Source organism: Perognathus longimembris, chromosome 7 (assembly GCF_023159225.1).
Source record: "Perognathus longimembris pacificus isolate PPM17 chromosome 7, ASM2315922v1, whole genome shotgun sequence".
NCBI lineage: Eukaryota > Metazoa > Chordata > Mammalia > Rodentia > Heteromyidae > Perognathus > Perognathus longimembris.
Window position 1 is genome coordinate 972,158 of NC_063167.1, and position 23,776 is coordinate 995,933.

Genomic DNA, 23,776 nt, shown 5'->3' on the forward strand with positions numbered 1-23,776 from the left:
AACCTTCCAAAATTCTTCAGTAATGGTGTGGTTTGTGGAACTCTTTTATTTTGCCAATCGCCAGTGTCATATTCTGGAAGTTTATTCTTGTGGAAGGTTGTTACGCTGGGTGCTGAGCTTTGTCCGCTCACGTCTGATGGGGTGCAGTACGTGGGCTGTGGTAGATGCCTTCAGGCACACTCTCGTGGGGTGCACGGCATTAGATCCGTGCTCTCCTTCCTGTTATTGGCCATGTGTGCCTCCCCCTCTGCCTTGAATCATTTTTCATTAGCACACAGTAGTTGTACACATATAGCTTACGTTAGTTGTGCAAAAGTGGGCTTCCACCGTCTCGTTTTTATCAGCTTGCTGGGCTTTTGTCAAATTTAGTGATCTTTTTAACGAGCCAACTTTTGTGACTGCCCTGGTTTTTCTCTGGTCTTGGTTTTCGCCTCCTGGGTTTGCTGGCTGGGCCGCTTTGGCCTCACAGCCGTGCCGAGGGGGGCTTCACCAGGGGCCCCACGCCTCGCCTCCCCTTCCTCCCGACGCGTGTGAAGACGCGAGCTCTGTGTGTGCCTGGCGCGGATCGGGCTGTCACCCTGCGGGCTCCGCGGCGCATTGGCTCCAGCGTGTCCCTTTCCCCAATAGCAGGATCTGCAGACATTTGGCGCCTCGTATGAAACGGTATCGTGTTTGCATGCAAGAGGTGCACGTGTACCCCTGTACCTTAAAACCAGCCGTGAGTTACTGCACCTAGTGCGATGTGAATGCTATGCAACTGTGATACCGTGTGTGTTTGTGTTGTGCCTGCAGTGGGACTTGAACTCGGGGCCTGGGCGCTGCCCTGGAGCTTTTGTGCTCAAGGCTAGTGCACTTGAACCACAGCTCCACTTCTAGCTCTTGGTGGTTAATTAGCTGCTCCGATACTTATTTCTTCTTTTGGTTAGTCAGCACATAGACTGTCCTCTGCATTGTTGGTTGCAGTTACGCTTTAGTTTCAGAATTGTCTCGTTCGCTAATGCTCTCATTTGACCCGTCTTTTAAGGGCGTATTTTGGACACTTGAGTCACCCGGAGCCTGTGGCTCCTCCCTGGCCTCCCGGAAGTGGGGGTGCCGGTGGTCGTGTGTGAAGAGCAGGAGGGGCGGGACAGGGCTGTCTTCTTGGGGGCTTTGGCTGGGGTTGTGACAGCGCCCCTCCATTCACTGGGGCTGGCCGGTGCACCTCCGCCTGAAGCTGTCTCTTCTGGTTTTGCGCTTGCCAGCCCCCCAGTCTCCAGCCTTTTGTCTTCCAACACCATGATGAGTTCATGACAGTCTCTGCGTGGTTTTGATCTGGAGGGTTTGTTTTGTCTTAATATTTTTTTCTCAGTTGTAGGGCATGAACTCAGGGTCTGGGTGTGGTCCGGGAGCTCAAGGCTAGGACTCTACCACTTCCAGACTTCTTTTAAAAAAAATTTTTTTTTTTTTTTTTTTTTTGCCAGTCCTGGGCCTTGGACTCAGGGCCTGAGCACTGTCCTTGGCTTCTTTTTGCTCAAGGCTAGCACTCTGCCACTTGAGCCACAGCGCCGCTTCTGGCCGTTTTCTATATATGTGGTGCTGGGAAATTGAACCCAGGGCCTCATGTATTCGAGGCGAGCACTCTTGCCACTAGGCCATATCCCCAGCCCACTTCCAGACTTCTGACACATAATTGGAGATGAGAGTCTCACAGACTGGGCTGGGAATGTGGCCTAGTGGTAGAGCGCTTGCCTCGTATACATGAAGCCCTGGGTTTGAGTCCTCAGGACCACATACACAGAAAAGGCTGCAAGTGGCGCTGTGGCTCAAGTGGCAGAGTGCTAGCCTTGAGCAAAAAGAAGCCAGGGACAGTGCTCAGGCCCTGAGTCCAAGCCCCAGGACTGGCAAAAAAAAAAAAAACCAAAACAAGTCTCACCGAGTGTCCTACCCAGGCTGGCTTTGAACCACAGTCCTCAGATCTGAGCCACCTGCGCCCCGCTGTTTCACTACTCTTAGCAGCTGTTTTCTGCTCTGTGTGCTGGCCTTGGGTCCGGCAAAGCTTCACACTGGGTTCTAGCGTTCAGGTGGCTGCTCCTTGGTGCTCTTCCTGCAGGGCCCCGGGAGGGGGGTGCCGGTGTCTCGAGGCGGGGTCTTGCCACGCCAGATTTGCCTTACACACTCAGAAGTGAAGCGGCTCTCCTGCCTCGGTCGACCTGCAGGCGGCCCTCACCCCTTCCGCTCTGCTTTCTCTCCCTCTGGGACGCGAACGTCTGCCGTCCTTGACCAACCCTCCGCCTCACTCTGGTCCTGCCCCTTCCTGCGGGGGGGAGGGGGGGCGTGGCTGCTGTCCGGTGGGTCTGTGTCACCTGTGGGGGGGCTGTGTGGGGTGGGTCTGTGTCACCTGTGGGGGTGTGTGCTGTGTGGGGTGGGTCTGTGTCACCTGTGGGGGGGCTGTGTGGGGTGTGTCTGTGTCACCTGTGGGGGGGCTGTGTGGGGTGTGTCTGTGTCACCTGTGGGGGGGCTGTGTGGGGTGTGTCTGTGTCACCTGTGGGGGGGCTGTGTGGGGTGTGTCTGTGTCACCTGTGGGGTTGTGTGCTGTGTTGGGTGGGTCTGTGTCACCTGTGGGGGGGGTGCTGTGTGGGGTGGGTCTGTGTCACCTGTGGGGGGGCTGTGTCGGGTGGGTCTGTGTCACCTGTGGGGGGGGTGCTGTGTGGGGTGGGTCTGTGTCACCTGTGGGGTTGTGTGCTGTGTGGGGTGGGTCTGTGTCACCTGTGGGGTTGTGTGCTGTGTGGGGTGGGTCTGTGTCACCTGTGGGGGTGGGTCTGTGTCACCTGTGGGGGGGGTGCTGTGTGGGGTGGGTCTGTGTCACCTGTGGGGTTGTGTGCTGTGTGGGGTGGGTCTGTGTCACCTGTGGGGGTGGGTCTGTGTCACCTGTGGGGGGGGTGCTGTGTGGGGTGGGTCTGTGTCACCTGTGGGGGTGGGTCTGTGTCACCTGTGGGGGGGGTGCTGTGTGGGGTGGGTCTGTGTCACCTGTGGGGGGGGTGCTGTGTGGGGTGGGTCTGTGTCACCTGTGGGGGTGCTCTGTGGGGTGGGTCTGTCCCCCTCTGTCTCACTGTGTCTGACTCAGGCAGTGAGTCCCCAGGAGGCTCCAGACGTCAGACGTGGTGCCGGCGTGCGCGAAGGCCTCTGGGCGGCTGGGCTGGAGCGCGTTTTCACTGGGGACGCGGGCTTCACGGGCCTTGGGGGCCTTGGGTGGAGTGTGGGGGGTGCGCTCGCCCCCCCGCGCCCTGCTCGCCCCCCGCGCCCTGCTCGCCCCCCGCGCCCTGCTCGCCCGCCGGGAGGCACTTGGATGTGGCGTGCTTGGGGGGGCGCGGGTCCTTGCGGAGGGGGTTCTGTCTTTAGCCCGGAGAGTTCCGTCGCCCTTGCTCTCTGCCCCACGGGGACAAAGTGAACGCCCAGCGCCCGGTCCTGCTGGCGCTCGGCCCGGACGGCCCGCCAGGCGGAGGGGTGGCCTCTCCCTCGCCCCGGCCGAGGCGCAGCTCCCGAGCCCCAGCTTCCGTCTCCAGGCGGTGGCCTTTGCCCCCCCACCCCCGCCCCGGGCCGCCCCCCTTCGCCTCACCGCTGCAGCCTGGTTCTGGCTTTTCCGGCTCCTCCATCGTCTTTGGGCAGAGGGTTGTTGGCCTGTTCAGACCCCCCGGCCTCCCCTGCGGTGCGTTCACCTCGCCCTCCTCCAGGTGCTTTCCGCCACCGCGCCGCTGTGGTCGCGGCCCGGTGGCACGGCCTGGGGCCCCGGGTGCGGGTGGTGGCCGGCCTCAATGTGAGCAGGTCCTGCCAGTGCTCACTGTACAGTGATTTGCAACTGGTTTCGGGGAGGTGGCTCTACTCTTTTTTGTCTTTCTTTCTTTTACCAGTATTAGGGCTTGGACTCAGGGCCTGGGCACTGTCCCTGGGCTTCTTTGGCTCAAGGCTAGCACTCTGCCACTTGAGCCACAGCGCCAGTTCTGGCCTTTTCTGCTTATGTGGCACTGAGGAATCGAACCCAGGGCCTCGTGCATGACAGGCAAGCACGCTGCCACTAGGCCACCTTCCCAGTCCCTGCTCTACTACTTTTTTATTTTAAGTAGAAACCATGAAAGTGCTGGCCAGCCTCTCAGCCATTTCCAAAGCTGTAATTTGTATCCCAATAGTCTCCGTGCCGTAGCGGCCGGAGTCGTGGTCAGCTCCCTCTCAGAACCCCTCAGGACAGTTGACGGGGAGCGGGTGACCGCAGAGGAACCCCGAGCAGACCCAGGGCCCGAGCTCCTGGGCCCCAGATGCGATTTGGGGGCCGGGGGGTTGGGACCCCAGTCCCCAGCAAGCCCAGGCAGGGCCTTTCCTTGTTGGCGCGTCTTTCCTTTGGGGTCGTGTGTGGAGGCTTGCCTGTCCTCCACCCCCTTCCAGTGGGAGTTGAATGCCGTCTTCTGAGAAGGTTCAAGGTAGGCGAGCCACGGCGCAGAGACTCTGCCGCGGCCGTCCAGCAGGGGGCCCGCGCCACCCGGCCGGGCCCTGCCTCGCTCTGTCCACACTGGGTGACTCCCAGGAAAGGAGCTGGGCCTCGGGGCGGCTGTCAGGGCTGCGTGCTCTGCTCCCGGAGGCCCCTGCCGGCCCTCGGCCTGACCGCGAGGGCTCACGGAGACCCCTGGAGAGGCCGTGGTCCGTGCTGGCGGCGCCTGGCGGGCCTCTTGCTGCAGGTGGGCGCCCCTGGGCCCCCCACTCTCCGAGCACCAGAGCCAGCGCAGGCCCCTGCCCAGCCCCTCCTCGGGACCAGGCTCCGTTGCACACACGGCTACGTGTTCTGCCTTCAGACGCGCCCGTCCCGCCGTGGCTTGGCCCGGCAGCGGAGGTGCCCGTCGGTGGGCACGCGCGCTGTGGGCAGTGAGCCTGTTGCAGGACCAGCAGCCCCCGCCCGGTCTGCGGGAGACGCGGTCTCACCGGGGACGTCTGCACCTGGCGGGGGTCCCCGGGCAGTGCCGGGGTGACGGAGACCGAGAGGCGGCCGCGGGGTGGAGGGAGAGCGGCCCGCTCGGGAGCCGGGGGCACGGGGCTGCCCGCCTTCCCCCGCCCGCGCTGCCCGCGCTGCCCTGGCCAGCTCGGTTTGCGGTTCGTTTTTCTCCAGCACCGGCCCCTGGGACTGCCCACGGGTGGCCGGTGGCCGTGGCCCCGCGGTGGGTGTGGCCGTGGTGGGTCAGGGACGCGGTGGGCTCCGGCCCTCGACAATCCCCTGTGCGTCGGGTTTCTTGTCCTCGGGGCTCCTGCCCGCTTTGTCGCCGGCACCGGGAATCTGCCTGCAGGCAAGGGGGAGCGGGAGGGAGGCCACGGAGCCTCGTGGCCCGCCGGCCCCGCCCTGGCCGCTCACCCAGCCACATCCTCTGTGGTGGTGTGGTTACAAAAGGGGCGTTCCCTGGGCGTGGACTGCTTGTGCGGCGGCCGGGGTGCCCCCGTGGGCTCCAGGGCTGGGTTGCCATTCCAGAAACACCCGGTCCCCACACGGCCGCCGCCACCCCTGGCCGCGGTGCCCACCGGCTTTCCTGACTGGTGGGTGGGGCCCCGCCGACCTTGCAGAGTGCGCTGTCACCGTGGGACGTTTCCATCTGGAAAGGAGATGAGCGGCTGGGCGCGGGAAGTTCAACTGAGTCCGGGCCGGGGATGGAAGCGGCTGCACCTCAGCCTCCACCAGCCTCTGGTCCTCAGGTCTGCCCCCCCACAGATGTGAGGCCTTCTCATTACTCCCTTCTGTGTTGGCTCTCGCTGGACTGAGCTGATAGGAGCCATGGACCGGGGAGAACGTCAGCCGGGCCTTTCCTGCGGAGGATTAGACTCCAGAGTGACCTGGGCAGATGGAGGCTGTTCCCCAGCTCCGGGTGACGGGCCGCTGTTCCCCAGATACGGGTGACAGGTGGCTGTTCCCCAGCTCCGGGTGACAGGCAACGGCTGTTCCCCAGCTCCTGGTGACAGGTCACTGTTCCCTAGATCCAGGTGACAGGCAACGGCTGTTCCCCAGATCCGGGTGACAGGTCACTGTTCCCCACATCCAGGTGACAGGCGGCTGTTCCCCAGATCCGGGTGACAGGTCACTGTTCCCCAGATCCAGGTGACAGGCAACGGCTGTTCCCCAGATCCGGGTGACAGGTCACTGTTCCCCAGATCCAGGTGACAGGCAACGGCTGTTCCCCAGCTCCGGGTGACGGGCGGCTGTTCCCCAGCTCCGGGCGACAGGCCGCTGTTCCCCAGATCCGGGTGACAGGTCACTGTTCCCCAGATCCAGGTGACAGGCAACGGCTGTTCCCCAGCTCCGGGTGACAGGTCGCTGTTCCCCAGATACGGGTGACAGGCGGCTGTTCCCCAGCTCCGGGTGACGGGCGGCTGTTCCCCAGCTCCGGGTGACGGGCGGCTGTTCCCCAGCTCCGGGTGACGGGCGGCTGTTCCCCAGCTCCGGGTGAGGGGCGGCTGTTCCCCAGCTCTGGAGCCCTTAGTTTTGAGGGCACCTCGCTGGCTCCTTGGCCTCCCTGGTCATTGTATGGGGCTGCCGCGCAGGGCCCTGGGCCGTGCCGTGGGGCACGGCCTCTGCCGCCTCCGTCCCGGGTGCTGCGTGGCTCTGTGCATTGTGCTGCGTTCCGGTCACGTCCTAGAAACACAGGGGTCTTCCAGCGCCCCACCGTCGGCTTCCGGGGGTGCGGCACCGTGGCTCTCCCCCGGACCGGAGGTGCCTGCTGGTGGGAGCCCAGCCTTTAAAGCTGTGTTTTCTTTGCCTCGTCAGAGTGCTGGAGATGCTGGATTGCCATGGAAACAGAGCTCGTTAACATTCCCGCGACCGGCCTAATTATAGAACTCAAAGACAAGCAAAGAGCTCCTTGAGGGTGTCAGAGTGAAGGCTGAAAGGAAAAGCAGAGCGGCCCACGCGCTCCCTGTGATCGCCCCGCACGCCCGCGCGGGGGAGGCGGGCCGAGCCGGAGGCCGGCGGGGGCCGTGGAGCCCGCACGCCCTCTTCCCCACCTCGTGTTCCGCCTGGACACGGGTGACAAGATGGGAGTGCCCCCGAGCGCGCCCCGCGCTGCGTCCCCCAGAGCGCCGTCCCCAGCCGGGCCCCGTCTCCCTCCGCCGGGGGGCCGGGCCGGAGAGGACGGCTCTGCACAGCGTGCTGCTTCCCACGTTGTGACCCACGGCATGCTGGAGAGCAAGAGCATGGCGCTGGGAGAGAATGCAGGCTAGGCTGACTGTGAGCCAAAGCCGGGCCCCACGCAGGCCATTGAAGGACACCAGGGGATGGGATGGGCCTGCCGGCTCAGCGCGTGCCTGTGGGAGGCAGGGTGAGGAGGCTCACAGACGGGGTCCGGCCTGGAGAACAGCTTCCGTGATGGAAGTCTGGGTGAGGCTCTACACGCCTGTCATCCCAGCTGTGTGGGAAGCGCAAACAGAGGCAGCATGGGTCTGGGGTGATCTGAAAATAAGTGGGAATCACTTGGGAAAACAAAGCAAAAAGGACTGGGAATGTGGAGCACCAAGCCCTGGGTTCAAACCCCAGTCCCCCAGAGCTGCCATTAAAAAAGGAGGGAGGGAGGGAGGGAGGGAGGGGAGCTCTGCCTCACGGAGCACTCGCTGTCCCTGACCTCAGCCTGGACAGGTGCGGCATGGCCAGCGGCTTCGTGAAGGGGGCAGGAGGCCTGGGAACTGCCCCACTGTCTTCTGACCACGAGGTAGCATTCCAAAATAAAAAGTGCAGTGAACGCATTTTGAGGTTTCGTGTACTTGCATATTGTGCTGGTCCTGGGGTTTGGACTCAGGCTCTCCCACCTGCTTGACTTGCTTGCTTGCTCAGCTTGAGCCCATACCTCCAGCCCAGCTTTTTTTTTTTTTGGGGGGGGGGCAGTCCTGGTCCTTGGACTCAGGGCCTGAGCACTGTCCCTGGCTTCTTTTTGCTCAAGGCTAGCACTCTGCCACCTGAGCCACAGCGCCACCTCTGGCCGTTTTCTATATATGTGGTGCCGAGGATTCGAACCCAGGGCTTCATGTATACGAGGCGAGCACTTTTGCCACTAGGCCGTATTCCCAGCCCCTCCAGCCCAGCTTTTTTTTTTTTTTTTTTTTTTTTTTTTTTTTTTTTTTTTTTGCCAGTCCTGGGCCTTGGACTCAGGGCCTGAGCACTGTCCCTGGCTTCTTCCCGCTCAAGGCTAGCACTCTGCCACTTGAGCCACAGCGCCGCTTCTGGCCGTTTTCTGTATATGTGGTGCTGGGGAATCGAACCTAGGGCCTCGCGTATCCGAGGCAGGCACTCTTGCCACTAGGCTATATCCCCAGCCCCCAGCCCAGCTTTTTGATGGGCTCCCTAGGCTACCTTTGAACCAGGATCTCAGACTTCTAAGTCGCTAGAGTTACAGCATGAGCCGCCAGCACCTGGCTTAAGTAGGGGAGGAGGGAGACTGTGGTTTCAGGGGTCTGTGTATGTGGGATGTGTGGGGGACTGTGGTTTGGGGGGGCTGTGTATTTGGGGTGTGGGAGGACTGGTTTTGGGGGGCTGTGTATGTGGGGTGTGGGAGAACTGTGGTTTTGGGGGGCTGTGTATGTGGGGTGGGGTGTGGGGGGACTGTGGTTTTGGGGGGCTGTGTATGTGGGATGTGTGGGGGACTGCGGTTTCAGGGGGCTGTGTATGTGGGGTGGGGTGTGGGGGGACTGGTTTTGGGGGGCTGTGTATGTGTGGTGTGGGAGGACTGTGGTTTTGAGGGGCTGTGTATGTGGGGTGGGGTGTGGGGGGACTGTGGTTTCGGGGGGCTGTGTATGTGGGGTGTGTGGGGGACTGGTTTCGGGGGGCTGTGTATGTGGGGTGGGGTATGGGGCACTGTGGTTTCAGGGGGCTGTGTGTGGGGGGTGGGGTGTGGGGGACTGTGGTTTCGGGGGGCTGTGTATGTGGGATGTGTGGGGGACTGCGGTTTCGGGGGGCTGTGTATGTGGGGTGGGGTGTGGGGGGACTGGTTTTGGGGGGCTGTGTATGTGTGGTGTGGGAGGACTGTGGTTTTGAGGGGCTGTGTATGTGGGGTGGGGTGTGGGGGGACTGTGGTTTCGGGGGGCTGTGTATGTGGGGTGTGTGGGGGACTGTGGTTTCGGGGGGCTGTGTATGTGGGGTGGGGTGTGGGGGACTGTAGTTTCGGGGGCTGTGTATGTGGGATGTGTGGGGGACTGCGGTTTCGGGGGGCTGTGTATGTGGGGTGGGGTGTGGGGGACTGTGGTTTTGGGGGGCTGTGTATGCGGGGTGGGGTGTGGGGGACTGTGGTTTCGGGGGCTGTGTATGTGGGGTGGGGGGTGGGGGGACTGTGGTTTCGGGGGGCTGTGTATGTGGGGTGTGTGGGGGACTGTGGTTTTGGGGGCTGTGTATGTGGGGTGGGGGGTGGGGGGACTCCGGTTTCGGGGGCTGTGTATGTGGGGTGTGTGGGGGACTGTGGTTTCGGGGGGCTGTGTATGTGGGGTGGGGGGGTGACTCCGGTTTCGGGGGCTGTGTATGTGGGGTGGGGGGGTGACTCCGGTTTCGGGGGCTGTGTATGTGGGGTGGGGGGGTGACTCCGGTTTCGGGGGCTGTTCTGGAGTCTCAGTACTGGCGCCTGTTGCCCTGGTGAGGGGTCCCGAGGGGAGGCCGCGGGCCTGGGCTTGAGCCTCCCTTCACCGTGGAGCCGCCCGTGGGGTTGGGAGGCCCCGGCCTTTGGGACCGGGTCTCGCTCCGTGCCGCCCGGGGCCCCACGCCGCCGCGTACCCGTGCCGCCCGGGGCCCCACGCCGCCGCGTACCCGTGCCGCCCAGGGCCCCACGCCGCCGCGTACCCGTGCCGCCCAGGGCCCCACGCCGCCCAGGGCCCCACGCCGCCGCGTACCCGTGCCGCACAGGGCCCCACGCCGCCCAGGGCCCCACGCCGCCGCGTACCCGTGCCGCCCGGGGCCCCACGCCGCCGCCGCCGCGTACCCGTGCCGCCCAGGGCCCCGTGCCGCCCGGGCCCCCACGCCGCCGCCGCCGCGTACCCGTGCCGCCCGGGGCCCCACGCCGCCGCCGCGTACCCGTGCCGCCCGGGGCCCCACGCCGCCGCCGCGTACCCGTGCGCGAGACCCGGCAGCTGGGCTTCTGACGCTCAAGCGTGGGATGAATCTAGCGAGACGTCGCAGAGCCCTCGAGGCTAAAGACGCTGCGGGCGGGCGTGGTGGCGGCGGCACGCACACGCCCGCCATCCCCGCCACAGGGCGCACGCCCGGCGTGCAGGGGGGGGCACACGCCCAGCCACAGGGCGCACGCCCGGCGTGCAGGGGGAGGCGCTGCGGTCCGGGGCGTGGGTCCTCAGCCAGCAGCGGGCGGGACGGTCTCCATCCCCACCCACCGCCGCGTGCCGGGTCCGGCTGACCAGCGCCGGCTCTCAGAAGTTCTAGCATGTTCTAGAGTAAGGCGCGGCCCGCGTGGCGGCGTTCTCGTCTCTCAGCAGTGTCGTCCGCCGTCTGTGGCCGGGCCTGGCCGGGCGGCTTGGACGGTGGTGAGCGTGTTCAGCCCTGGGGGCGGGGCCCTCCACCTGCTTGTCTCCTCTTGTCCGTGGAACTCGGCACCTGGAGAGCTTCCTGCCTCTGCCCCCCCCCCCCCCCGCGCGCTGCTGGACGAGGGGCTTGTGCCGCCCAGCCCCTCTGGAGACGCTCTTTCGTGTGTTGTTTCTTTACCGTCAAAGCGACGTACGGAGGGGCTACAGGTCCACACGTGAGGCAGTGAGTGCATTTCTTATCAAACTTGTTACTTCCTCCTTGAAGCTAGGTAGACTTTTTGTTTTGCTTTGTTTTTGGTCAGTCGTGGGGCTTGAACTCTGGGCCTGAGCTCTTCGGCTCAAGGCGAGCGCGCTGCCCCTGGAGCCACAGCGCCACTTCCTGAGGACATTCTGAATGCTCCCCAATCCCGCGTGCGTGTCTCCCGCACCTGGATCCAGGAGCAGGGGCCTCGCCGAGCCACCGGGAGCAAAAGTTCATCTGTTGCTATTATAAAGACGGCACAGTGGGGTTTCGGTTTGTAAACCAGCACTGAGCACGTTTCTTTGTGGATGGCGTCACCCCTTCCCTCCCTCCCAGTTTTTCCCTCCCGTCCCCATATACAAGTTGTATAGTTCATTTTCAACCTAGTCTCTGTCGAGTGAATACCATGGATGCATTTGTTTGCTCTTTGTCCCTCCATTTCTGTGTCCCTCTTACTCAAAGACAGACCAATGAACAACAACAAAAAAAAAAAAAACTAAAAAGAAAACAAAAACAGCAGAGAAGACACAAAACTCGTTCCATTTCCTGGAGTTGATTTGAATGCGTACATGTGTCGTGAGAGGCACACAGGCACTGTGCCTTGCTGTTCCTCTCCTGAAAGTGTTCTTCTCTGGTCTCGCTGCGTCTGAGTGTCTTGTACAACTGTGTACAGGCACCACATCTTTTGGAGCCGGGCATCTGGGCTGTGTTCACAGCTTGGCTCTTGTGGAGAGGGCGGCAATGAAGGTGGGTGTGCAGGTGTCTCTCTGGCGCCTTGGCTGGTGGTGCCCGGGCTAGATGACCAGGCGTGGCGTGGCTGGGTTGTAGGGAAGGTCTACGTTTAGTTTTTTTGAGGAACCGCCAGACTGCTGTCTAGAGTACTAGTCTGCGTTCCCACCAGCAGAGCAATAGGGTTCCTTTTCCCCTGCATCCCCACTAACATTTGCTGTTTGAATTCGTGATGTTGGCCGATCTCGCTGGGGTGAGATGGAATCTCAGGGTTGTTTTGATTTGCATTTCCTTTATGGCCAGGGATGATGAGCATTTCTTCCTGTGTTTCTTTGCCATCCTTACCTCTTCTGAGCAATCCCTCCTTAGCTCCTTTGCCCAGTTAATGATTGGTTTACTAGCGTGGGGAGGGGTTAGTTTCTTGAGCTTCTTGTATATTTTGGATTTTAGGCCTTTGTCAGATGTATTGCTGGTAAAGATCTTCTCCCAGTCTGTTGACTGTCTTTCTAGCTTCGTTACCATGTCCTTTGCTGTGCAGAAACTTCATTTTGATGTCATCCCCCTTGTCAAGTCTCTCTCCTATCTGCTGTGCCCCTGGGACTGTTCTTAGAAAGTCCTGCCTCTGCCTGTGAGGTCCAGTGTTCCTCCGACTCCCTCTTGCAGGAGTTTCAAAGTTTCATGTCTGACGTTGAGGTCTTTGGTCCACTCTGAGTTGATTTCAGTGCATGGTGGTGACAAACAGGGATCCACTTTGCTTTTCTTCTGTGGATGCCATTTTCCCGACACCAGCTATTGAAGAGCCTCTCTTTACCACTGTCTATCTTTACCTCCCTTATCAAATATCAGATAACCGTAAGTATATGGTTTTATATCTGGGTCCTTGTCCGGATCTGACGGATCCCTTTCTCCCCGATCTCCCGGGGAAAATGCTTGAACCCCAAAATCTATGAAAGAACACTCGGCCTTGCCTTCCTCCGGCAGAAGGCCAAGGCGTACTTTTATGGAAATACGCTCAGTTGAGGAAAGGTTGCTGAAGCCTCCCCTCCCCCCATCCCCTCACACGTCAGGAGCGGAGGTGGAAGAAGGCATCAGGGAGACACCGTGATGGTTGAATGAGTCTCAAAGGATTTAATTGGGAGAGGGGTTTATATAGCGGTAATGGCGGGAAAGGGAAGGACTTGGGCCATTGGCTAAGCCGGGCTGCCCATCTGGTGATGTCATGAGACTTCCTTTGTGGGCTGGACAACCCTATCATGGTGGCACGCACGTGTTTGCCCCCCAGGGGCGGGGGGCTCCTTCCGGTTGAGGCCAGAAGGTGGGAGGGGCTCCCTCCCACACTGTCCCAGGGCTGGGGGAAGGGCAGCGTCTCGCTCTTGGCGCCCTTCCCCCATCAAGGCCAAAACTGAGTCCCCAACAGGTCCTCTAGTCTGTTCCGTTGAACTTTAGGTATACCATCATATAGTCCCGATCTGTTGTTATTATAGCTCTGTGGTGGAGCTTGAGGTCTGGGATTGTGATACCACCTGCATTGCTTTGCCTGCCTAGAATTGCTTTGGCTAGTCAAGGTCTTTTGTTGTTCCATATCAATTTTGGGATTGTTTTCTCCATCTCAGTAAAGAATTTCATTGGGATTTGATGGGATTGCTAAATTATTTTTGCCAGTATAGCCAGTTTGACCAATCCATGAACATGCCTATCCATGAACATTTCCTGATGTCATTTTTTTATTTCTTCAAATTTTTATAATTTTCATTATAAAGGTCTTTTGCTTCCTTGGTTAGGATTATTCTCAGATTTTTTTTCCTGGGGCTGTTGCAAATGAAGTTGTTTTTCTGATTTCCCTCTATACTTGTACATTGTTAGTATACAGGAAGGCTATTGATTTTTGTAGGTTAATTTTGTATCCTACTACCTTGCCAAAGTTATTGATCAGCTTTAGGAGCTTGGGGGTAGTAGAATCTTTGGGGATCCTTTAGATATAAGAGCATCATGTCATCTGCAAGTAGGGATAGTTTGACTTCTTTCCTTATATGAATCTCTTTTATGTGTTTTTCTTGCCTTATTGATCTGGCTAGGAATTCCAGAACTATGTTGAAGAGGAATGGAGAAAGTGGATATCCTTGCCTTGTTCCTGATATTAAAGAAAATGGTTAGTTTTTCACCATTCGATATGACATTGGTTGTTGGTCTGTCATTTATAGCCTTTACTATTTTGAGTTTTGATCTTTCTATTCCTAGTTTCTCTAGAGCTTTTAACATGAATGGGTGTTGGATTTTGTCAAAGGCTTTTTCTACATCTGTTGAGATGGTCTTGTGGTTCTTGTCTTTGGTTCTATTAATACGATGTATTATGTTTCTTTTCTTTTTGTTTGTTTGTTTTTGGCCAGTCCTGGGCCTTGGACTCAGGGCCTGAGCACTGTCCCTGGCTTCTCCCTGCTCAAGGCTAGCACTCTGCCACTTGAGCCACAGCGTCCCTTCTGGCCGTTTTCTACATATGTGGTGCTGGGTAATCGAACCCAGGGCTTCATGTATGCAAGACAAGCACTCTTGCCACTAGGCCATATTCTCAGCCCTCTCTTTTCTTTTCTCTCTTTGTTGTTGTTGTTGGTGGTGGTGGTTGTGGGCTTGAACTCTGGGCCTGGGCACTGACCCTGAGCTCTTCAGCTCAAGGCTGGTGTTCTACCACTTGAGCCACAGCGCCACTTCTGGTTTTCTGGTGGGTAATTGGAGATACGAGTCTCACAGCCTTTCCAGCCTGGGCTGGCTTTGATCCATGATCCTCAGATCTCAGCCTCCTGAGTAGCTAGGATGACAGGTGGGAGCCACTGGTAGGCCTCTTCAGTACTGCAGTCGCTGAGCTCACTGCCTGCGTGCTGGGCAGCCCAGGGTGCACCCCACCCTCACAGGTGGACCTGCACCCCATGCCGACCTACATGGGCTCCCCACCCCCGCTCCTGCTTTTGGAAAGCCTTTAGAGGTTTCCTCATGTTAACTTGCCCCACATTGTTCCTCTAAAAGAAGAAAGTCCTTTGTCATGGGCTCCTTGTGTTCAAATCCTTACGTCCTGCAGGGCCAAATGTAAATGGATGAAGCCAGCAATATGTTGGTCCTTCAGGCTCTTGGGTGCAGTGTAAACCATGAGCTCTAGTGCCCGGAGGGGGCTGGCCGTCCAGCACATGGGCCCAGCATGCCCCGGTGTTCGATGCCCGGTGGGGGCTGGCCGTCCAGCACGGGAGTCCCGTCTGGGGGTTCAGACTGTGCCCTCACCTGTCCCTGGGCGATGGAGACTGCGCTCCACTCTCTTCCTGCAAAGCCACTCACCCTGTGGGGTCAGGACCTGCCCTGGCCCTCTGTTCACCTCAGTGACCCGTGCGGCCCTGGGGGTCAGGGTGCCACCTGTATGTTGGGGGGACACAGTACGGGCTCCACAGTGGTGCCCAGGCTTTCTTGTAGCTGACTAGCCCTGTGGTCAGTCCTGGTCACCTGTCACCTCCCAGGAGCTTGGGGGGCTCTGTACGATCACTTCCCAGGGGTTTGGGGCTGTCTGTCCTGTCCCCTGTGGGTGTTCATCCTTTGGGGGGTTCCTGGTCAGCTCGGCCTGTGCTGGGTTCGTTGAATCCCTCTGTTTCTTGGGGCTGTAGTTGAACCTGCAGTGGTGCTGTGCTGGCTGGGCTGGAGGGAGCCCTGCCCCGGTGTGCCCCGTCTCGCCCGCCCGCTCAGCCCCCTCACCTGCGCACCTCTGTCTCTGGGTGCCGTGGTGGTGCCCCTCCCTGCCCCCCTCTCTCAGGTGTGGGGGGAGCGTCAGGTACGTGGGTGACGGGAGCGCGACCGGCCTGTGGGCAGAGTCACACGGGCTCCCCAGGGACTCCTCAGTGCCGTGGGGAGACCGACGTGGTAGCACCCCGTCCCCCCTGGGGAGTGGGCGTCCGTGGTCCCCAGGCCTGTGGTACTTGCCGAGCGGGAGGAGGGACGGAGGTTGCCGCTCCAAGTTCCATCTGCTGCCGGGGCTCTCGGGGCCACCGGGCAACACTGGGCCTCCACCAGACTGCCGGCCACATGCCAGGACTGGAACCTCGGGGGGGGGGGGGACACCTGCCCTGAGCTGCTGCCAGGGGAGCCCGACTTCCTGCCCCCGCCCCCATCCACTTAGAGGGAGAGAAGCGGGGCTTGGCTTCCGCGTTTCCAGCCAGAGCTGGGGCTTTGCTTGTCCTGGAATCGTCCCTTGGTTTCCACCGGGCCCTGCCCGGCCCCTCTGGGGCTCGCGGAAGCCTCCTGTGCCGTGGGATTCTATCAACGCACAGCGCTCCCGGGGTCGGGAGGTGCGGGGGCCGCGGGGGGCCGCGGGGCCGCGGCTGTGCTTGGGCTTCTCCCCGGCTCCTCCCGTGCGGGCCTCCGTGTCACGAGGTGATGCCGTTGGTGGCTTGATGTTCCAAACACGAGCTGGTGGGTTTGGCTAAGCCTTCGCCCGAGACTGAGGGTCAAGGGGACCCAGGGGGGAGCCCCGGACTCCCAGTCTGGGGGCGTCACTGAAACCATGCTGGTGAGCCTGTGCTTCTGTGTGAATGTCACGCCTCGCTGGAGCCACGCTCCTGAGTGGGCAACGCGCCGGGCGCTGGCGAAGCTCTGCAGAGGGAGGGGGCGGGAGGCGGCAGGGCCGAGCGGGGCCCGACCGCGGGGGAGCCGCGGCCCGCCACTGCCCCCCCCCCCCCGCCTGGGGGGAGCCCCGGGTCCCGCAGCCACGGCCGTGACGGCGTGAGGATCGCGTGGGGGGGCGGAGGGCGCGGCCGCGGGGGGAAGCCGGCACTTCAGCCCCGGCGCCCCGGGCTGGGCCGCAGCCACGGCTCCCGCCCCCTGGATGGGAAGGGCCGGGCCCTGCCCACGGCCCGCGTGGGGAGCCGGGCTCCCGGGCCGCAGTGCTGCCTCCTGACACTTTCCTCTCACCTTTCCTAGAGTCCATCTACCGCCGAGGAGCCAGAAGATGGAGGAAACTGTACCGCGCCAACGGCCACCTCTTCCAAGCCAAGCGCTTTAACAGGGTGAGTGCCCGGGAACCGCTCCCGCAGGGCCGCGCGGGGTCACGGGCGAAGCGGGGTCTCTTCCTGCCACGCGGGGCTTTCTCAGCCCCCGTGCCTCGGGCTCTGCGGGCTACGCACAGGCCCGGGGCTCCCTGAGCCCACAGTCCCCGGGAGAGTGGCCCTGCGTGAACAGGGCTCTGCCTCAGTGTCCCTCTCCTGCTACACGGTCCTTGACCAGAGCCCAAGGCCAGGCACGCTGGTATCCTGACCCGACACAGCCAGGAGGGAGAGCAGCGTAGGCCTCTGCCGCCGCTGACCACCGCGTTCCAGTGGGCTCCCCTCCCGTGGCACTGCGTGGCTCCTCCCTCCCGTGGCACTGCGTGGCTTTCCCTCCCGTGGCACTGCGTGGCTTCCCTCCCTCCCGTGGCACTGCGTGGCCCCTCCCTCCCCTGGCACTGCGTGGCTCCCCTCCCTCCCGTGGCACTGCGTGGCTCCTCCCTCCCGTGGCACTGCGTGGCTCCTCCCTCCCGCGGCACTGCGTGGCTCCTCCCTCCCGTGGCACTGCGTGGGCCTCCCTCCCGTGGCACTGCGTGGCCCTCCCTCCCGTGGCACTGCGTGGCCCTCCCTCCCGTGGCACTGCGTGGGCTCCCGTCCCTCCTGTCATCTTGAGGGGAGGAAGGCCATCTCCGCGTTGTCTTGTGGGGAGGAGCAGGGTCAGCACCCAGAGGCACTTGGCTCCCTGTTAGGACGTGGGACCTGGCCCCGGCTGCTAATGGCTCCCTTCCGCCGTGGCGCGTAGGCTGCGTGCTGCCTCTGGGCGAGGGCCCGACAGCACACTAAGCCTGTTCACCAGGGTCCCTAGGAAAGAAAGGTCCTGGGGTGAGAAAGCGGCCCCGGCCCGGGTGTCTGCGTTTTTCGGTCCAGCGAGTCGGGAAGCATCTCCTGTGAGGGAGCGTGGCCTCTGCTTCCCGTTTTTCGGTCCAGCGAGTCGGAAGCATCTCCTGTGAGGGAGCGTGGCCTCTGCTTCCCGTACTCAGGGTCTCGCGGCTCTGCCTGGGGCTGCGGCTCAGAAACGGCTGTGTGGCGGTGGGCGCGGCCCTCTTCCGCAGCGCTGCACACACCAGAGCAGGGCGTGGGCGGAGCTGGGCGCGTGCGTGCTGTGGCCTTTGCTGAGGGGAGGCGCGGGGAGGGTCCTGGCCCGCCCAGCAGGAGGCCGTGCCCTGGGCCCGCCACCGTCTTGGCGGACACTCCTGTCGCGCAGTACAGCCCAGGGAAGACCGTTCTTCCTGAGAATATGAAGCCTTAGCTGAGTGCCATTGGCTCACGCCTGTAATCCCAGCTACTCCCGAGGTAGAGATTGGCAGGGTCGTGATTTGGGGTCAGCCTGGGCTGACCTCAACCAGCCAGCCGAGCGCGAGAGCTGCGGTGTACACCGCCATCCGTCCGCACCGGAGGCCGTGGGAAGAAGGTGCCCGTCCAGCCCAGCCTGGTCCAAAGGGACCTCACGAAAGCAAGAGAGGCCGGGCACGACTCGGGTGGGGCGTGCCTGCCTGGCAGTTAGGAGGTCCTGAGTTCAAACCCTAGTTCTACCCCAGGGAACGGGAGGGGGAACGGGAGGGGAGGGAAGAAGAAGAAGGGGCCTGGCGGCCCAGCTCAGCGGCGCCCCCCGTGGCTGGCAGCCTGGGCGGGGTGGGACCGCGGTGTGGGGCAGCAGGTGCCCTGCCAGAGCTCGCAGAGCACAGGCGGAAGGGGTCGCGGGGTGGAACGTAAAGTAAGTCCTTAGTTCCCTGGACCTGGGAACCAGGAGCAAGCAGGTGAGAGGGAGACCGCGCGGGCCCGCCCCGCACACCAGCCGTGCGCCCGCGGGCCCGCCCCGCACACCAGCCGTGCGCCCGCGGGCCCGCCCCCCACACCAGCCGTGCCCCCGCCTGCCCGCCCCTCACACCAGCCGTGCCCCCGCGGGCCCGCCCCTCACACCAGCCGTGCCCCCGCGGGCCCGCCCCCCACACCAGCCGTGCCCCCGCGGGCCCGCCCCCCACACCAGCCGTGCCCCCGCCTGCCCGCCCCCCACACCAGCCGTGCCCCCGCGGGCCCGCCCCCCACACCAGCCGTGCCCCCGCGGGCCCGCCCCGCACACCAGCCGTGCCCCCGCCTGCCCGCCCCGCACACCAGCCGTGCCCCCGCCTGCCCGCCCCGCACACCAGCCGTGCCCCCCGCCTGCCCGCCCCTCACACCAGCCGTGCCCCCGCCTGCCCGCCCCGCACACCAGCCGTGCCCCCGCGGGCCCGCCCCCCACACCAGCCGTGCCCCCGCGGGCCCGCCCCGCACACCAGCCGTGCCCCCGCCTGCCCGCCCCGCACACCAGCCGTGCCCCCGCCTGCCCGCCCCGCACACCAGCCGTGCCCCCGCGGGCCCGCCCCCGCACACCAGCCGTGCCCCCGCGGGCCCGCCCCTCACACCAGCCGTGCCCCCGCGGGCCCGCCCCCCACACCAGCCGTGCACCCGCCCCCCACACCAGCCGTGCCCCCGCCTGCCCGCCCCGCACACCAGCCGTGCCCCCGCGGGCCCGCCCCGCACACCAGCTGTGCCCCCGCCTGCCCGCCCCCCACACCAGCCGTGCCCCCGCGGGCCCGCCCCGCACACCAGCTGTGCCCCCGCCGGCCCGCCCCTCACACCAGCCGTGCCCCCGCCTGCCCGCCCCCCACAGCAGCCGTGCGCCCGCCTGCCCGCCCCCCACACCAGCCGTGCACCCGCCCCCCACACCAGCCGTGCCCCCGCCTGCCCGCCCCCCACCCCAGCCGTGCCCCCGCCTGCCCACCCCGCACACCAGCCATGCACCCGCCCCCCACACCAGCCGTGCCCCCGCCTGCCCGCCCCCCACCCCAGCCGTGCCCCCGCCTGCCCGCCCCCCACACCAGCCGTGCCCCCGCCTGCCCACCCCGCACACCAGCCGTGCCCCCGCGGGCCCGCCCCGCACACCAGCCGTGCCCCCGCGGGCCCGCCCCTCACACCAGCCGTGCCCCCGCCTGCCCGCCCCCCACAGCAGCCGTGCGCCCGCCTGCCCGCCCCCCACACCAGCCGTGCCCCCGCCTGCCCGCCCCGCACACCAGCCGTGCCCCCGCGGGCCCGCCCCGCACACCAGCTGTGCCCCCGCCTGCCCGCCCCCCACACCAGCCGTGCCCCCGCGGGCCCGCCCCGCACACCAGCTGTGCCCCCGCCGGCCCGCCCCTCACACCAGCCGTGCCCCCGCCTGCCCGCCCCCCACAGCAGCCGTGCGCCCGCCTGCCCGCCCCCCACACCAGCCGTGCACCCGCCCCCCACACCAGCCGTGCCCCCGCCTGCCCGCCCCCCACCCCAGCCGTGCCCCCGCCTGCCCACCCCGCACACCAGCCATGCACCCGCCCCCCACACCAGCCGTGCCCCCGCCTGCCCGCCCCCCACCCCAGCCGTGCCCCCGCCTGCCCGCCCCCCACCCCAGCCGTGCCCCCGCCTGCCCACCCCGCACACCAGCCGTGCCCCCGCGGGCCCGCCCCGCACACCAGCCGTGCCCCCGCGGGCCCGCCCCTCACACCAGCCGTGCCCCCGCCTGCCCGCCCCCCACAGCAGCCGTGCGCCCGCCTGCCCGCCCCCCACACCAGCCGTGCACCCGCCCCCCACACCAGCCGTGCCCCCGCCTGCCCGCCCCCCACACCAGCCGTGCCCCCGCGGGCCCGCCCCTCACACCAGCCGTGCCCCCGCCTGCCCGCCCCCCACAGCAGCCGTGCGCCCGCCTGCCCGCCCCCCACACCAGCCGTGCCCCCGCCCCCCACCCCAGCCGTGCCCCCGCGGGCCCGCCCCCCACACCAGCCGTGCCCCCACCGGCCCGCCCCGCACACCAGCCATGCACCCTGCTAAGAACAGGAGCTTGTTAGGACTTCGGTTCGGCCCTGTTTTCTATCTCTAGTCTTACTTGCAAGGCCAGGTTCTCTGAAGTATCAATAATTCAAGCGTAGGTTTGAAATACACAGCCGGCCTCTGCAGGAAGCACACGTGAGGCCCCATGCTAACCCCACGGGCGGTTCACGCGGCCCTGGGCCAGCCCTGAGCATTGTCCCGACCCGACCTGACCTAAGGCACCGGACGGCATACGCCACCCCAAACGTGCGCAGCGTAGGGACGCGTTAGATAACGTAGACCACGTGGGTGACGCACTAGGTGAGACACGGACTGGAGCCTGAGCCCGGGCCGCGCTCTAGGGCCTGGGAAAGCTGCGCGAGGGAAGAGAAAGCCTGGGTCAGGGAGCCTTCCTCCCGTCACGGCGGTGTGCAGGCGGGGTGGCCCTCTGGGCCTCTGCCACAACTCAGGACCCTCCTGGGCGGGGGATCCCAGAGTCCTTGCTGCTTCCGGGGTGGGGGGGCAGTGGGGGCAAAGTATGAGTACACTCCCCCCACTGTGTGTGCGTGTGCATGTGTGTGTTCTTGCCGTGTGTGTGCGTGCATGTGTGCATGTGTTCTTGCCGTGTGTGTGCGTGCATATGTGCATGCATTGTGCACATGTGCATGTGTGTTCTTGCTGTGTGTGCATGTGTGTTCTTGCCATGTATGTGCATGCATGTGTGTGTTCTTGCTGTGTATGTACGTGAGTGTGTGCATGCATTTTCTTGCCACCTGTGTGTATGTGTGTGCGTGCATGCTCTTGCTGTGTGTATGCATGTGTGTGCACATGTGCGTGCGTGAGTGTGCATCTGTGTTCTTGCCATGTGTGTGCATGTGTGTTCTTGTTGTGTGTGCATATGTGTGTCCTTGCCATGTGTGCAGGCATGTTCTTGCTGTGTGCATGCATGCATGTGTGCATATGTGCATGTGCACGTGTGTTCTTGCCATGTGTGTGTGCATGTGTGTTCTTGCCATGCGTGTGCATGTGTGTGCTTGCGTGTGTGCACGTGTGTTCTTGCCATGTGCATGCATGCATGTGTATGTGTACTTGCCGTGTGTGTGTGCACGTGTGTGCGTGTGTGCACGTGTGTTCTTGCCATGTGCATGCATGCGTGTGTATGTGTACTTGCTGTGTGTGTGTGTGCACTCGTGTTCTTGCCCTCTAGTCATTTGCTTTGCTCTGCTCTGCCACGTTCAGCGCTGTCCCTGGTGCTGGCCTGGCCCCGCCCGTGACATGGCTTCGGCTTTCCTGAATGAGAATTTGGGTTCCTGGCGCCTCTTGGCCCTCGAGCAGGAGCCTCACAACAGCCGGTGGGGGGGGCCGGGTGGGTGTGATGGGGCCGAGCGGGCGTGACGGGCTATGCTGGTGTGAAGGGCTGTGCAAGTGTGAGGGGCCGGGCAGGCGTGACGGGCCAGGCAGGTGTGAGGGGCCGGGCAGGTGTCACAGGTCGAGCGGGTGTCACGGGTGTCACAGGTCGAGCGGGTGTCACGGGTGTGAGGGGCCGGGCGGGCGTGACGGGCCGGGCAGGTGTGAGGGGCCGGGCGGGTGTCACAGGTCGAGCGGGTGTCATGGGTCGAGCGGGTGTCACGGGTGTGACGGGGCCGGGCGGGTGTCACGGGCCGGGCGGGTGTCACGGGTGTGACGGGGCCGGGCGGGTGTCACAGGTCGAGCGGGTGTCATGGGTCGAGCGGGTGTCACGGGTGTCACGGGTCGAGCGGGTGTCACGGGTGTGACGGGGCCGGGCGGGTGTCACGGGCCGGGCGGGTGTCACGGGTGTGACGGGGCCGGGCAGGCGTGACGGGCCGGGCAGGTGTGAGGGGCCGGGTGGGTGTCACAGGTCGAGCGGGTGTCACGGGTGTCACGGGTCGAGCGGGTGTCACGGGTGTGAGGGGCCGGGCGGGCGTGACGGGCTGAGCCCTCCTGCCTGTGGCCCGGGCTCGATCTCTCCTCTTTGCTCCTCTGTTCCGGGCGCAGACGCAGGCGTGCACTTGCCAGGCAGTGTCCACCACTGCAGCCACGCCCAGCGCCTCGGAGCTTTTCTTCTTCTTCTTCTTCAGAGTAGGATGTGGAGTGTATGCCCAGCCAGCCTGGACCGAGCCGTTCCTACTTACGCCTCCCCCGTGATGGGGTGACGGATACGTGCCGCCGGCGCAGCCTCCCACCGGCGGGGGACGGGTCGCGTGAGCTGCGCCCCTCCGTCCCGACGCCAGGAGTAGCTGGGACTGCCGGTGCGAGTCACCGCGTCCGGCTCAGCTGATTTTCTTGCGTTTGAACTCTGACACTCCTTTGTGTCCTCGATGCAGGCGTGGTTTGAGGCTGTCCCTTGTGTCTGGCTGGTCGTGGGGCTTGAACTCCGGGCCTGGGTGCTCCCTCAGCCCCTCACCTCACAGCTAGCCACAGTGCCGCTCCCTGAGGGTCTCTTGAAGGGAAGGGACGGGAAGGAGGCCGAGCCTCGCCCGGGAACTCCCGCGGGGGCACCCAGGCTCCTGTCGGTGGAGGACGCCAGTGCCCCCGGCCGTGAAGGTGACCTTGGGGCAGCGTGCGGGTGTGGGACTGGATCCTGCCCGCATCCTGAAAGTTAGGGAAGCTTCGCCGAGCAAGCCGATCCTTAGTGGTTACAGTTCTGTGAGGGTAAAGATCCGTTTCAATCCTGAAGAACCCGCAAGAAATAAAACACTAGGTTAATCTAGCGGGTCAGTTCTCCTGAAGAACCTTCTGGCGAGGTGACGGACCAGCTATCACTCTCCAAAAAGGAAGCTCGTCAGCCTGGAGGAAAGTTGCGTGGGCGTCTCCCCACCCTCTCCCCATCCCGGGCAGGGGACCCCAAACAAGACCACGGCCCCCGGCCCCCGCAGCAAGGAAGGCTTTGCCGGGGCGGGGTCCCCCCTCCTCAGGGAGCACAGCGGGGACCTCCCAGCTGTGGGAACCTGGCGTCGAAGGCGAGGCGGCACCGGGGTCCCCCGCGAGGAGCGGGGAGGGCGCCCCGCGCCCTGGCCGGGCGCTCTGGGAGGCCTGGGCCCGAGGGCTGACGGCGACTGTCGTCCACAGAAAGCGTACTGCGGCCAGTGCAGCGAGAGGATATGGGGTCTCGCGAGGCAGGGCTACAGGTGCATCCACTGCGAGCTGCTGGTCCATAAACGCTGCCACGTCCTCGTCCCGCTGACCTGCAGGAGGCATATGGTGAGTGGGGGGGGGGCACGGCGGGCGGGGACCCCGGGGGGCTGTCTCTCCCGGGGGACCGTGCTCCCAGCCGGAGGACAGGAGGCGCCGTGAGGCCCGGGACGGCTGCCCGCGCTGGGCGGCAGCCGTGGCCCCGGGGGGCCGGGCGGAGCCGGGCGGCGCCACGCGCCACCGCCCTGCC

General features: G+C 64.1%; 1 protein-coding gene across 1 annotated transcript in view; it reads left to right on the plus strand.

Moving 5' to 3' along the window:
* Window positions 1-23,776, plus strand: part of Prkcz (protein kinase C zeta) — a 102,355-nt gene that overhangs the window by 54,313 nt on the left and 24,266 nt on the right. The window contains exons 5-6 of the mRNA XM_048350092.1: window positions 16,436-16,521; window positions 23,464-23,595. Of these exons, the coding sequence (XP_048206049.1) occupies window positions 16,436-16,521; window positions 23,464-23,595 (218 nt within the window). The remainder of the gene's footprint in view (window positions 1-16,435; window positions 16,522-23,463; window positions 23,596-23,776) is intronic.